Below are 14964 nucleotides of genomic sequence, written 5' to 3' on the forward strand. Positions count from 1 at the left end.
TTTTTAAGAGAGTAAAGTTTTTCCACGGCGTAACCACCTGCCCAGACGGCACATGTCCCTGGAACCCTTCAACTCCATACACCCCACATGACATACATTATGTTGCTTTTTTTGGTACTGCCTTTTTTACCCTTATGGCTCAATAGTTCATTTTTGATTATCAGAATATAGCTGATACACAATATTATATTGGTTTTAGATGTACAAAATAGTAACTCAATAATTACATACATTACTAGATACTTACTACGGTAAGTGTGGTTACCCCATTACCATACCAAGGTATTATATCATTATTGGTTATATTCTCTATGTTGTACTTCCATTCCTATAGCTTACTTTATAATTTCTAGTTTGTTCCTCTTTATCTTCTTCACCTATTTTTCCCACCCACCTAGCCCCCTCCCTATGGTAACCAAGAGTGTTGTCAGTATTTCTGGGTCTGTTTCTTTTTTTTTTTTTTTGCTTTGTGTTTTAAGATTCCATATATAAATAAAATCATATGGCATTTGTCTTCCTCTATCTGACTTCTTTCACTTAGAATGATATCCTCTGGGTCCATCCACATTGTTGCAAAGGCAAGATTTCTTTCTTTTTTATGGCTGAGTAATCTTCCATTGTATAGACATAGCACAGCTTTATCCATTCATCTATTGATGAACACTTGAGTTACTTCAATATCTTGACTATTGTAAAAAATGCAGTGATAAACATAGGGGTGCATATGGCTTTCCAGATTAGTGGTTTTGTTTTCAGGTAATTTCCCAGAAGTGGAATTGCTGTGTCAAACGGTATGTTTATTTTTGTTTTTTTGAGGAACCTCCATGCTGTTTTCCACAGTGGCTGCACCAATTTACATTCCCAGCAACAGTGTAGGAGGGTTCCCATTTCTCCACATCCTCACCTACACTTGTTATTTCTTGTCTTTTGGATAGTGGCCATTCTGACTGGTGTGAAGTGATACCTCATTGTGGTTTTGAATTGCATTTCCCTGACAATTAGTGATGTGGAGCATCTTTTCATGTGTCTGTTGGCCATTTTTATGTCTTCTTTAGAAAAATGTGTATTCAGGTATTTTGCCCATTTTTTAAATGGATTATTTGTTTTTTGATGTTGAGTTGTATGAGTTCTTTATATATTTTGGATAATAGAGCCTTATTGGATATTTTATTTGCAAATATATTCTCCCATACAGTTTTTGTTTTGTTGATGGCTTTCCTTTGCTGTGCAGAAAATCCTTGGTTTGATGTAGTCCGACTTACTTATTTTTGCTCTTGTATCCCTTGCCTGAGATGTATAAGGCATTTTTTTAAATAACAAAAGATGATTTTATTGTTCAATGTATTTTCTCATGCTTAAATACATACTTATTAATATTTATAGTACAACTTTTTTTCTGGTAAAACCACCAGGTTCCAAATGTTTCATTTTTATAGCTTTGTTAACAAATACAGCTTTTTTTTGCCCCCTCAAATTAGATATTACTTGTACTTTAATATATTGCACCTATTTAGATTTCCCTAAATATTGACAAATTTTTATCTTTCACTATTCTTGCATCTCAGTCTTTCCTCCTGTAATCACTTTTATTTTCCTTGAAGCACTATCTTAGAAGTTCCTTTAGCAAAGGTCTGTGAGGTGAACTATTGTTTTTTGTTTGTCTGAATTATCTTTGTTTTACTATTATTTTTGAAAGAGTTTTCTAAGTTGACAAAATTTTCTTCCACTACTTTAAAGTTTCTCAATAGTTTGTGAATTCCAGTATTGCTACTGATAATTCAGCTGCCAGCCTAAAAGTGTCTTGGTAGATAATCTGCTTTTTCTTTCTGGCTGCTTTTAAGTTTCTCTGTCTTGGTATTCTGTGCTCCCCTTCACCAGAACTAACAGCACATAGCTTTCTTTTTATCTACCCTGCCTGTTACATCTCACACCAGTTAGAATGGCTAATATCAACAAGACAAGAAATGAGTGTTGGTGAGGATGTGGAGAATGTTGGTGGGGTGGGGGAAACAGTATGGAGGTTTCTCATAAAATTAAAATTAGAAATACCATATGACCCAGTAATTCCACTTCTGAGAAATTACCCAAAGGAAACAAAATCAATAACCTGAAAAGATATACGCACTCCTATATTTATTGCTTCATTATTTGCAATAGCCAAGATACTGAAGCAACCCAAGTGCCCATTGACAGATGAAGGGATAAAGATGTGGTACATATACACAATAGAATATTATTCAGCCATATAAAAGGATGATATATTGCCATTTGCAACAACATGGGTAGACCTAGAGGGTATTATGCTAAGTGAAATAAGCTTGGCAGAGAAAGACAAATACCATATGATTTCCCTTATGTGTGAAATCTAAAAAAAAAACCAAATGAACAAACAAAGCAGAAATAGACTCATAGACATAGAACAGACTTGTGGTTGCCATAAGGGAGTGGGGTGGGGGAAATGGGGGAAATAGGTGAAGGGGAAAAAATTAGTGAGAGTGTTAAAAAAAAGAAGACATCTTACTGGATCATGAAGGTATTGCTACACATAAGGAAGTCCATTGGAATCAGTAATATCTAACACTGTTTACATTCTATTTATGCCTTTTTTTCCTGATCTGGGATCCTATCAATGTAAACACCATTACACTCAGCTGTTACACCTTATTGGCTTCTCCCATTCTAGAGTACCCCACATCCCTCTGCTGCTGTTCATGATATTGAAACCCAGCTGTTCTGAATAATGTCCCACACTCTGGAATTGCCCAGTGGCTTCCTCACTGTTAGACATGGGTCAAACATTCCCAGCAAGAATCTCTGAGAGGTGATGTCTCTCTTCCCTCCTCCCCTCGGGAGGCACATACATCAGATCTGAGTTAAGGTGGGTACTGCTAGATCTCAGCATGTAGAGGTACACTGCCCTCTTTGTAATTAGTAATGAGTGATATGTGAGTGCTTCTGTGAGACTGCGAATAGCCTGTTCCCCAGCAACCTGCCACCCAATCGTTCTAGCATTCCTTGGTCTTTGCCTGACTCAGCTGTTACACTGTGATGACAACCTGGTGATTTTCTAATTCCATCATTCTTCTACATTTATTAGCTAGCACACTTCTATTAAAAATAGCAACCCCTCCCATTTGGGGTCTCTGTATAGACTTGTGGAGTTTTAAAATTCAATGTGTTATAATTCTTTACTAGCATTATCCTTGTGTTGTTTAAATTGTCCAAAATGGGCCATTGGGAATTGTTTCAAATAGCTCCTTTGCCCTTTTGACATGACACTAGTAGCTTTTGACTACTTTCTTGCTTTCTGGCATAACAGATATTCCAGGCTCACATTGTGCTTTTCCTGCTGCAGCCTTGAATTAGCTGTGTCTTCAAGAAACCCTGGTTCCTTTTAGTGGGGCATGATATTTAGAAACCAAGATTTGGCCATTAGCCATGCTCATCACCATGCCATTGGCTGTTTTCTTACAATAATTAGATTTTTCTACTTTAAAATAACTCTATTTGGTTGTTTTTCAGATCCACCTGGCCATTTTTTATTATCTCTGTTCCCTCAAATGGTATTTTAACATCATGTAGCAAAAGATTTTGTCCAAATAGGACAGAGGAAGAGAAGAGGAGGGGGAGGAAATGATAGGAAGGGTGCAGAGGATGGGGTCCTGTGCGCTGGCTGAGTAATACCAGGCAGGACATACCTTTGTAGCTGCTGTGGGGGCTGCTTTGGGTCTGTGGAGCTGAGTCTGTTGCACTTGGTTTTGAAGGTTATTGGTGGATATTTGTTGATTGTACCTGGGAAGAGAAACACCTGTGATGAGTCTCTCATTCATGGCTATTAACATTACAGCAAAGGGTATCTTCACTGTTTTCAACATGCACCAACCAATGTGGTCATATGAGATGAAAGTGGATTTTTCAGGGGGTCACTGAAACTGCACTTAGAAAATACATCTCTGCTGATTTTCTAGTGGAGAATTCAACTCGCTTTTCAGTAAGATGCCCTTAGCTGCTAGAGTAGGCCAAACTTAGAGGAGATAACATGAGCCAGTCCTAAGAGTCTGTCCTCTAACTGACATGAACTAATCGGAATAGTAATTGTTCATTTGCTCCTTTGGAACTTAAAAATGTAAAGGGAAACAGATATTCACTTTATGGTCTCCATCGTTAACAACAGGAACCACAGGGCCAGCCTGAGCTTCATTCATTAGCAGCTCATTTCATTTGGAAGCATATTAATTTTTCCTAATAATAAAGCATGCCTCTTCCCACACCATTTAAAAGACATTTTTTTATGGAAAACTTAGAAAATGTATTATTTATTTCCTTGTAGCATTAAGTCGAACTTGTAAAGCCAGAGCCCCCTCCTGGTGGTGCGCATTTGCGGTGAGTAGCAGCGTGTCCCGGGCTGGGATGGAGCTCTGTCTCGGGGGCCGCTGCGGCAGGCTGGGCTGTGCGCTCCCCCACAGGATGGGAGCATTTCTTTTACTGAGTCTGATGTTTAATTTTTTATCTGTCCCAAAACTTCAGGCTGTTCGTCAGTGGTTTTGCTTCTCCTAGACAGTGTGCTGACTCTGACGTGGCCGTTCCTTACTAGGCAGCTGCATCACGGCAGCATCCTGAAGACCAAGCCGCGTGGCGTGAGCAGCTTGAGCAGGCCCCTGGCAGACATGCGCTGCTGTGGGGCGGGGGGAGTGAGTCTGAGGGTGTGCCGAGGAACCAGGGGTGCCAGCTTCACCGTGACGGCGTCAAAGCCTTTTGCAGCTTCTTGTGCTTTGGGAGCTTCAGTGTAAAGACTGGAGATTAATAGACACTTAAGTTCTGGAAACGTGGTGGGTAAGTGTGTCATAGTTATGGCTTTCCAAGAGCACCTTAGATCTCTCACCTACCCCAAGTAATTCTTAAAACATCAGGTGTCATTTATCTAATCATATAGTTTGACTAATTATCATGAGACACCACAAAGAATTTTGGGCGACTGGGAAGGAAATTCCGTCTTAAACTTCTTTCAACTTTTCTGCTCATAACGAGTGTTTCTTTACACGTTTCTCAGAGTATTTCCAGGTGTTTCACCCTTACAAATGCCATGGATTCCTTCTTTTGGAATGACTCTTAGCCCCATTTTTTTCCCCTTCTTTTTTCTAACTCCCTTTTCTGGTTCCTATTCTGGAACACATCCACATATATTTCATAATGCTCCTCTTTCAGTGTTTTTCAAACCATGAGGTGCATGTGAATCATCCAGGGATCTTGATAAAATGCCAATTCTAGTTCAGGATGCAGGGGGAGGGAGACCCGAGACTCTGGTGCAGCAGAGGCCATCACACCAGTCACATCGGCACTTCCCCGCCGGCACTGACTAGCTGGTGCCTTTGCAGCCCTCCCTGGTCTTGCTGTGCACGTCAGTGACAAGTTTGAGACACAATCTGAATCTCCCTTAAGCTACACTGGGTATTCACTTTTCCTCTGAACTCCAAGGGCTCGTTCACTAGGAAAACGTTCAGAAATCCTACTGAGTGCTTTTCAACTTGCACAGTTGTGCCAGGACATGGCTTCCTTTTACCCATCCTGCTGCATTCAAAATGCACTGCATCCTTTGAAGGCACACGCTCACTCTAAGAATACACCTCATGTTTCTTTTTTTATGGCCACCAGTTATACTAATTACTGGCCTCATAAAAAGCCATTAAAGAGGCTGAGAAACTTGCAGGGATGTATCTCTCCTCCTGACAGGTAAAATGGTGTCTCCTAATGCTCAAACTCTGCCTTTGTAACTTGTAGAAGCAAAGCCAAAGAACTGTTGAATTTTTCTTTGGCTTTCTTTTTTGGCACGTCAACTGGTGAAACTTTCCATCAAAGGATAGTGTGTGAATGTTACATGGAAGGGTTTTACATAGCAGCTAAAGTCCTGGCTGTGGCTCATACCCCACAGCTATACTGCTCCGGGCAGACAGATGTGTGAGTAGCTCCTTGTTATGATTGTGTCTCCATAGGAACAGAGGAATAAAAAAGATGAGCCAAAAAATTAAGTGCTTAGGAATCAGAGGTTTCCTCCCTCCACATCCATGATTACATACTTTCCTTTCTGACCCTGCCATGCCCGTGAGGACAGAAGTTTCCAAGAATCCGTGTTAGCTCATCAACTCTACTTTTGGGAATACCAAGTGTGCTCTTAACAGATTTTATGACTTACGCCTGACGGAGTTTATAAAGGACTTCACAAACTTCACACCATATTTGTGGTCAGGTTTATGAACTCGGCCAAGCTGGACCAAGTGATGGTCCAAAGGGCTGCTGGCTAGCTCCTCCAGCTCCTTGTCATTCCAGGCAGGGCCCAAGGAAAACACGAACAGGGCATAGCCTTGGCACTTGGCTCTCAAGGATTCTTTCTTTAAAGTTTCCCTGTCCAAGTGACTGGTTTCCCCAGCAGATATCACAAATATGACTTTGTTTCTTCTCAGATTGGGTGTACTTAAGAAGATATTGTCCACAGTCCACTGCAAGGCATGGCCGATAAAGGCATCTCCACTTAGTGGTTGGACTGATTCTTCCACATGCCTCTTCATGAGGTGTTTACTGTTGTAGGTGGTAAGGTTGAACTCGGTTCTAACAGGACTCTTCTGAGTGTTGGGTAGGAAGTTGGGGGGAGCATGGCTTAATAGGGCCACCCGGTCTCCAGTGACAGAGGTCTTGGGCTCTGGGCTGACTTCAAAGTGATCTAACAGTGCTCCCAGGAAGCCTCTTATGTCTTCAAATTCGGCACTTCCCACATGTTGGGAGCTGTCCAGAAGGAAAGCAGCATCCATGTAGGACTGTACAGAAGGTGGTGGGGTGGCTTGGTTGCAGAAAGAATCCGGGTTACATGCATCTGTAGACCAAAAGTCACTTAGGATTACTAAACAGAACTGGTGAGACAGCATCTCAGATATTTCAACAACTGGAAACTGCATAATATTTAATGTTAAAATAGTTACTAACTGACTGTGATTTCAACAGGAAGTCTTCCCAGTATAAGGTTGCATCTATATCAAAAAGTACAGATTTTATACTCAGCCTGTGACCTGAGTCCAGCCACTAATGCTGTCTGACTTTTAAAGATTAGGCTGACTTCAACAGAAGTTGAATCTTGGCTGTGTTTTAAGTTTATACAGATTGCAGCAGACAGCCTGCCTCTTCTGAGAGTATACTGCATCATGACATAGAAACTAGTTGTCTCTCTAGGTTGGCGATATACAGGCTAGACCAATGGCTCTTATTATTCCACTTACCATTCTACTATGAAAAGTAATCTGCTTAGAAAGTAAGAGTGAAAAAGCAAGGCATCTTTTATTTCAACTTAAATAAAGGTTTGTAACTCAGTGTCTGCCTATGTTTACACATTAAGGACAAAGCTATCGCTCATGTTTGTATCTCCATAGTGCTTATTAGTTGAAAGCTCAATACTTGTCTCTCAAATAAATGAATATAAATACTACATATTTCATAAAACATGAGGTCAATTTGATAAGTAGGCTTATCATACACATTTAACAAAAAATGTGTAGTAATAAAAACAGTGAATTTTATTGGATCTGACCACAATGAATATTCAGAGGAATAAAAAAAATTGGAAATGGAAGGATCTTAGGGGTCACCTGATCTTCTAAGTTTGCAGAAGAGAATGAGGGTAGAAGAGTAAAATCATCTTGTCAAAGCATATGAAAGTATTTCTAGAAGTTTCTACATGTGATTGGTGTTCTACATGTGCAGCAGTGGGGAGGCCCTTTGGCTTGAGAGCCAGGGTGCCCAGGTTCTCGTTTAACTGTACCCAGTAACAGAAGTGCCTGTGTCCCTGCCCAGGTCACCACTGGGCCTCACTTCTTGTGATTAGGAGGCTGGACAGATTCACTCAGGGAGCCTTCCAGGGCTAACATCTGTAATCCTATTTGTTCAGGAATAGCTGGTGGTTAAGGGTGAGAATGCCTCTTTAAACACTAAAGGGAAGAAAGAAATGGAGGAACATGCTTGTGAACAGCTGGTACTTAGATATGGGCCTGGGTTGCAAATAAGAGCAATTACACAAAAGGTTAATAACCAGGATGCAGATCCTGGGGGATGCAGCCAACTTCCTAACTTTGGTCTTGCTCATGGACTCAATAAGGATGTGGCTTTCAGCAAGTTATGCCCTTACTGAAATTCAGTCAAATTTATGACTGTGTTTAATGGTCAGATGACAGTGAACAATCACCTGTGTGCAAGCCCGTTTCTAAAATCAGGGACAGCGGGCTGCGGTCTGCTCAATTTTGTGTTTTTTTTAACTGCAGGCAGTGCGAGCCAAAATACCTTCCATTAAGAGACAAACAAGGTTTCGAGCCAAGAAATGGAGCCAAAATCTATCCCCAGTCACACACGTGCTTCTGACTGCGCCGCATCCCGGCATGCTGCTGGAACGAACACATCTGAAAGCAGGCTGAGAATACAGAGGGTGGGGCCTCTGCCTGCAGCATGACTGGCCCGGGAACTGCTCTGAGTGGGAACGCCAGTGCCCAACCAACCTTGTGCTACTGGGGGCTGGGGGGCGGAAGGAGGGACACTGGTTAAAGGGAAGAGGATAGAAAGAGGGGAGGGTCCTTGTAAGAAATCCTACTTCTCCCCAAGTCGCCGCCTCCCTGGGATGTCATTTATAAACATTAGCATCTTGTTGATAAACATGGAGAAGGAGAGAAATTAAAGCATTTTTTTCAAGGCCAAATATAGAGTTTCAGGGAGCAGAATAATAGAATATCTGTTCATCATAAATTGCAAGTGTTTTAAAGCCCATTTTCTTGGGCATGATCTGGCTGTGAGGCCCTGAGCAAATTGTCTCATCTCTCTAAGCATCATTTGCCTCTTCTGTAAAATGGGGTAACCATAGTTCCAACATTTTTAGGGCGATCCTGCAGACTGAATGAAACAATTGGAAGAGTACTTAGAACACAGTGAGCACAGTAGCTTAAGAATGAACTCCATCACACCATTCTCAATATTATGGACAGCAATTAGAACTGTGCATGGCTTACAATAAATGTTTGATAACTGGCAGCTGTCACACACACCCAGTAATCTCAGCAACATCCACCGTCTTCATAATTCTGAGTACACTCAAATTAGTAGTACTCAAATATAGATCTAGCTAGATGTAGAGATTGTGTATAAAACACAATGGACAGAGTAAATCTTTTTGATGCTTAAATAAACATTTGAGTGTCTGTCAAGCTTCTTCCCATGAGAAATGCATGAATTTCTGCTAACTTCCTTCTACTGTAAAGCATTTTTTGGGGGTTGTGAACATTTGCGATTTAGAAAACATAAATATAATTTACAGCATAAAAATCTTGGCAATGAGGCAGGCTATATTTTTCTAAAAATTATTACTGTTTCCAGGAAGCTGCACTAAGCAGAGAACCTGTAATGTCGCCCTCCCACTGTGGTTCCAGGGAGGCTCTGCTCAGTTCGCTGAGAGGCTCCCTCTGTGGGCGATGCGGTGTGGAGAGGGGAGCCCAGAGCCCCAGGGAAACTCTCCCAAGGTCACTACCAGCAGTGCCTGACATGCTGAACGGGCCTGCTCACACTATGTTCTCCCTGTAGGTCTTACCGTAGCAGAAAGTGCACCGCTGGAGCCTCTCTAGTGCAGGCGTGTAGTCAGCCCCAGGCGGAACCATGATCACCTGGAATGAGCCCGTGTCGTCAATCTGCAAGCAGCAGAGGCAGGAGAGAGAGCAGCTCAGCGAATGGGGTTGTGACAGCCTCCCAGGGCTGGTCAGAGAACCGAGACAGGGGCCAGCAGCGCTCTCTTCCTAAGGTGGTCCTGGGAGGCCCACCGTGCTGGGCGCCTGGAGCACAGTCTGAGTTGAAACCCACACTCCTGTGGCTGTAGGACAAGTTTCTTTGCCTCTCTGTTTCCTCATCTGTAGAATGGAATAATCACACTACCACCTAGCATGAGTGAGTTCATCCGCACTGCTTGGGGGAATGGGCTCACCCCATACACACCCAGGCACTGCCTGGCACAGGGTGGACACCGCGTGGCTCCTTAGAGACCAGTCAGCACTTCCCTGCTGTGGAGAAAATCAGAGTTCCTGTTGACAGGATTCTCACCTGGCCATGGTTGACTAGCTCACTGCATACCTGTGGGCACTACATGGCTGTTGACTCTATAAAAAGAGCTCCGCCCAGTGCTCTGGGGGCACCATGGTGAGGGCTGCAAGGCTTCAGGAGAGCAGAGCAGAGGCAGCACTGGGGACAGAGGCCCAGAGGACGGCTGTGCAGGACAATTGTGCGGACAGAGGGGCCCAGAAGCAGAGACCAGCTTGCTGCATGCAGACTCGCTCAGAGTGAATGGGATTCTAATGACTGACCTGCCACCTGGAAATAAAGTTGGGTATAACCCTTTCACCCCAAAGAGCGTTTTGCTGTCAATTTCTTTGGTCACACTGAATCCATAGCGAACTTGCCCGGGCTGAAACCCATTGGCAAGACACCTGCCATCATTTCTACAATCCAGTGAGTTCATGCTCATGTTTGTCATCCCCTTTAACAGGTGCGAAACTCAAAGGTTAACTGATGGATCAAAAGATGTTGGAAGGAATTAATGAACAAATAAATGAATTAGAAAAAAAAAAGATGTTGGACACAGAAGCCGTTTCAGGAAGAGGATAAGAGCCCCCGCCCCATGTCTACCACCCCAAGTCCCAAGAACCGAGTGACATCACAGTCTTTACACCCATCTTTGAGTCCCCACCGTGAGCCAGGCGTGGAGCTGGCTTTGCCAGGCAGACCCTGTCTAGGCAGCCGCTGCAGGGCAACTCCCACGCCTTCTCAGGTGGCGCCATTGTTACTGACCTGCCTGGGGCTGCAGGGCAGAAGATAGGGAGGCTCCAAACAGTGAAGAATAGTTAGCTTGTCAGCCACCTGACTCAGAGATCATTGATAGCTGAAGAAGAATTGTAGTTTTGATCCTTTCTAATGCCTAGGAGACGGGACAGATGCATTTAATATCCCTGGGGGTCTTGCTGGCTCATCCCCTTTCTTGGGAAGTTCCCTTCCCATGCTTTATGGGGAGGACGTGGGCGTCTGGGTGTGTATGGGGTGCGCCCATTCCCCCAAGCAGTGCGGACGGCTCAGGGGATGCACATCCGAGTCCCTCGGGCCCAAGGGCTCAGGGATACGAAGCTGGCAGCGCCTTGCGGGAGGTGAGCATGCGCGGCCACATTCCATCTTGCGTGCTGAGAAGCAAGGGAAATGGGCGGGAATGGGGCGCTCCCTGAGGCTCACCTCTGCGCCCGCCCGTATGTTCTGTGTGTAACAGATGGGGAATCTGTGCTCTGAGGACTCCTCCCTGGCAGACCACCGTTTGCCTTCATGCCTTTGGACTAGAGGGGACGGCAGAGGGAGTAGGTGGGGACTGTAGTTTGTAGCTCAATGTCCAGGCGCTGTTGTATAGAGAAAGGAGTGCGTGGTGCCCCAAGAGCTTGAGAAGGAGGAAACAGAAAGCAGTGGAGGGGAGCGTTGTGTGGTGAGAGAGTTGGGAAGGCAGGGCCTGGGAGAGCAGAGCAGTGGAGAAGGGACTGGGTGGTGTGACATTGTGGGGACGTTGCGTAGTGGAGCACAGTGCTCTCTGCATGACGGTGCCTCTCCTGCTGACACACCACCTTCAGGAAAACCTGCATTGCTCACAGATTATTTGTGCACACGGTTCTTTGAAGAAATGCTGAATAGTGTCTAGGTGAGCACAGGGTAGAGGTTGCTAACCTGGACTCAGAGCCAGAGGCCACCTGAGCTGTATCTGATCATTACAAGAAATCCACCTGGAGTGTGTATGTGTGTGTACTTAAGCAGCTTAAATTGGGTTTTTTGGGTCTATAAACATTGTTTTATCTCTTGATTAAAATGCCAGCAGAAACAATCAGGCTGTTTTTTTATTGGTTTTAATAGGTATATGGGCAGCGTTTCAAGGGAATGGTGCCTGCACTTCATCTGGATTGTGCCGAGTGATCAGGAAATCAAAACCAGAGAGCATGGGTCAGACCAGCTGGTACATCTGGTGGGGAAAGGGCTTTGTTATTGCCAAGTACCAGAATCCAGAAAAAAAAATTACAGAATGTTTGAGCTAGAACAGATTTTAGAAACCATGTAATCCAGTCACACCATTTTCCCAAACAGGGTAAGTAAGCCCAGAGAGGGCAGAATACAGGAGGCTCCAGTTTTAATTTTGCCCTCCACAAATAGGGCCCACCTTCCATCCTCTGCATAAGCTAACTTTGGGACCGCAGCTGCATGTCAGTGGGTCCCACCTCAGTGTGTGACAGTGTCCCCAGGATGCCGTCCAGGGGCCATGCCATTGATTTGTGCTCTGAATGTCTACAATGTGCCAGCTTCCATATTGCTGGAGGTGGCACTAGTTGGTGATTCAGCTTCATATTCAATCACGCACCAACACACTGGTGTCGGCCTCACATCATCCTTCTCATGGATTCTGCTGCACTGCTTTGCTGGGAGAGCCCACAGGGGGTCTGTGCTCTCCTTGCCTCCCACCCCTCAAGTAATCTACTCAATAAAGTAGGGCACATGTGGTTTTAGAGATCACTCATCTCACTGGAACTATACCCACCATATTATAGAAAATTCATTAAGCTGAATGTGAGCTGGGGATTTAAAATAAAAGCGTCCAGTGGTTCCCTTCTCACTTTTCTGTGGATTCAAAGAAGCACCAGCTTAGGCGAAAGTGTAGCTAGGATGTCCACAGATGGGTGATAGGAGGCATTAAGCAAGTAGTTCTGAAGACACCTTGTTCTTTCTTTTCTAAATATCATAAGGCTCCATAAATTGGTGCATTTGAGAAAAGATACAATTAATATTATGTATAATCATCTTTCTTCAGATAATTCTGTATTATCAAAGGAGATCCTTTTAAAAATAAAAAGGTTGGTGATTAAAGTGCTCATGTTTACCATTAATATCCACCCCCACACTTCAGCTCTGTGTCCAATTACAAAATAACCTGTAATGCCAAACAATTACACTTTGTTTTTCTCATCTGCAATGCTAAGCAGGAGAGTAACATTTTTCAAAATCAGGCTCATTAAAAAAGAGATGTTTCCTATAACTACAGTAGAAAGAATGAGTCAGTCTATTTTAGAATTCTTCATGTGCAGCTAGGAAAATGTCACCAGAAGAAGGAGGTAGTTGCCAAACAAATTTAGAAGGAAACCCTAGTGACAAAATAAAGCTGAGACTGGGGTTTCTTCCCAGTCAAAAATGGCCTTCCATTTCAGGAGGGATGAACAGTGCATCACTCAGCTTCCTTCCATCATGAGAAATGTCCAAGATTGCAGCCTGTTTGCCGCAGAATACGGGAAACCAACCCGTGTTGGCCGAGCAGCTGCTTTGGAGCCCTGACATGTATATCTGGGTCCCAGATTTCACACTGGACTGCTAAACTCTCAGATAAACTTGGATTTAGAAAGTCATGATAATTAGGAAACAAATTGGAGTTTTAAAACATGACATCCAAATAAAAATTTATTGGCATTAAACTTTTTAGTTCTGTCCATAAAATACTAATAAACAACTGTTTAAGTGCAGGTAAGCACAACTGAAGAGAATGGACAGAAGAAAGAAAAAGAGGTAAATGTAGTAGTAACACAATTCCTCTTCTGCAATGCCATGTATTGGGTTCTCACCAACATCACATGCCTCTGTTCTGAGCCTGTCCAGACAGCGCTGCTTAGGATGCAGCTCCTTGAGGGTGGCCCTTTGGGTTCCCTATTTTCCCATTGTGTCCCCAGAGCCTAGGACAGCATCTGGTACATGAGATACTCATTAAGCATCTGCTGGCTGAATGAGCCTGGAGACCACCTCTGGTCTCTGTGGGCATCTCCGACCCCCTGGCCCGGAGGTTTTGGAGCCAGTGTTCAGGTGTGAGAGGGTCACTGTCAGGAGCCTGGGTCTTCACTGGGGCTCTTGTGAGATGAACCCCTTCAAGAAAGGAGCTAAGAGTCTCTAGGTGATTTGGATAAAATCTATAAGACTGTTAACACTTAAAAGCTTTAAAAACACCAAGATACATTTTCTGAAGTGATATGCTGTGCACATACTTTTAAGTGAGTGGTGGAATTGTGTCCGTCTAAGTTTATATCATGAGTGCCATCAATTATTTGCATCAGGATATTAAGTTGTCTCATTTTGCTACTAAATAAAACCAAGAGACAGTGGGGCTCTCAATAAGGGAATTACGAGGACTCTCACAGAATTTTTGAGCTGCCACTACTCATAACCACTATATTTGCACAGCCTGGCTCAGTATTCCTAATTTACATACATTTTCTTTTCTGAGCCTGATAAACCAGTCTGTTCATTTGCATAATTTTGAGTTACTTCAGTGATGTTAAGAGCAGTGTCAGCTCCCTTACAACCTAGACTTAATATTGTTAAACAGATTTTAGTTTAGCATCGGCAAATAAATGAGAACAATAGTGATTAAAACAAGAGCTGCCATTCTTGAGTGTTTACTATGTCCTAGACTGTCGCTCAGCCTCACACTGCTTCATTTTCACCACAGCGGTGGGGCACAGGCACTGCTTTCCATGTCTAACAGACGAGTTCTCTATTTCCACACTGTTCTGCTTGTTTTAACATCTTCACAGAAAATTATGGCTCTTGAAAGGGCTCCGAAAGGCCATGAGTCCTAACGTCTAGGCTCCAGGACAGACTGGAGTCAGCTTGACAGGCATGTGACCACCCCTAGAAAAGGCCTTCTGAGAAAGGTGACATCCTGACCACCTGCACTTAGCCATTCAGTCCAATGCAACAGTAAGCCTGCTTTGCCTTCAGACTGCTCTCACCTAAATCCTGCCTGAAGTCCTGACTGCTCTCACCCCTGGTTTGTCTGATAGGAGGTTTTGCCAGGTTGGATTGAGCTGGCTGGTTTTCCCAGCAGTGATTTCTCAC

The 14964-nt window shown here is 43.6% G+C and overlaps 1 protein-coding gene across 8 annotated transcripts in view; it reads right to left on the reverse strand.

The window, feature by feature from the left end:
* The window catches only part of COL6A6 (collagen type VI alpha 6 chain), a 161863-nt gene that overhangs the window by 22822 nt on the left and 124077 nt on the right, over positions 1 to 14964 (reverse strand). For 4 of the 8 annotated variants that reach the window (XR_012125637.1, XR_012125638.1, XR_005058938.2 and 1 more), the window contains one exon: positions 3699 to 3792. Coding sequence is in view for 4 of the 8 variants with exons in the window: in XM_073222986.1 (XP_073079087.1) it covers positions 3699 to 3792; positions 6191 to 6865; positions 9611 to 9707 (866 nt within the window). In the remaining 4 variants the exon portion in view is untranslated. Of the gene's footprint in view, positions 1 to 3698; positions 3793 to 6190; positions 6866 to 9610; positions 9708 to 11898; positions 12056 to 14964 lie in introns of those variants that run through there. The other 4 variants (XM_073222986.1, XM_017675503.3, XM_017675501.3 and 1 more) reach the window with 2 other exon arrangements.

Source organism: Manis javanica, chromosome 15, assembly GCF_040802235.1.
Source record: "Manis javanica isolate MJ-LG chromosome 15, MJ_LKY, whole genome shotgun sequence".
NCBI classification, from domain to species: domain Eukaryota; kingdom Metazoa; phylum Chordata; class Mammalia; order Pholidota; family Manidae; genus Manis; species Manis javanica.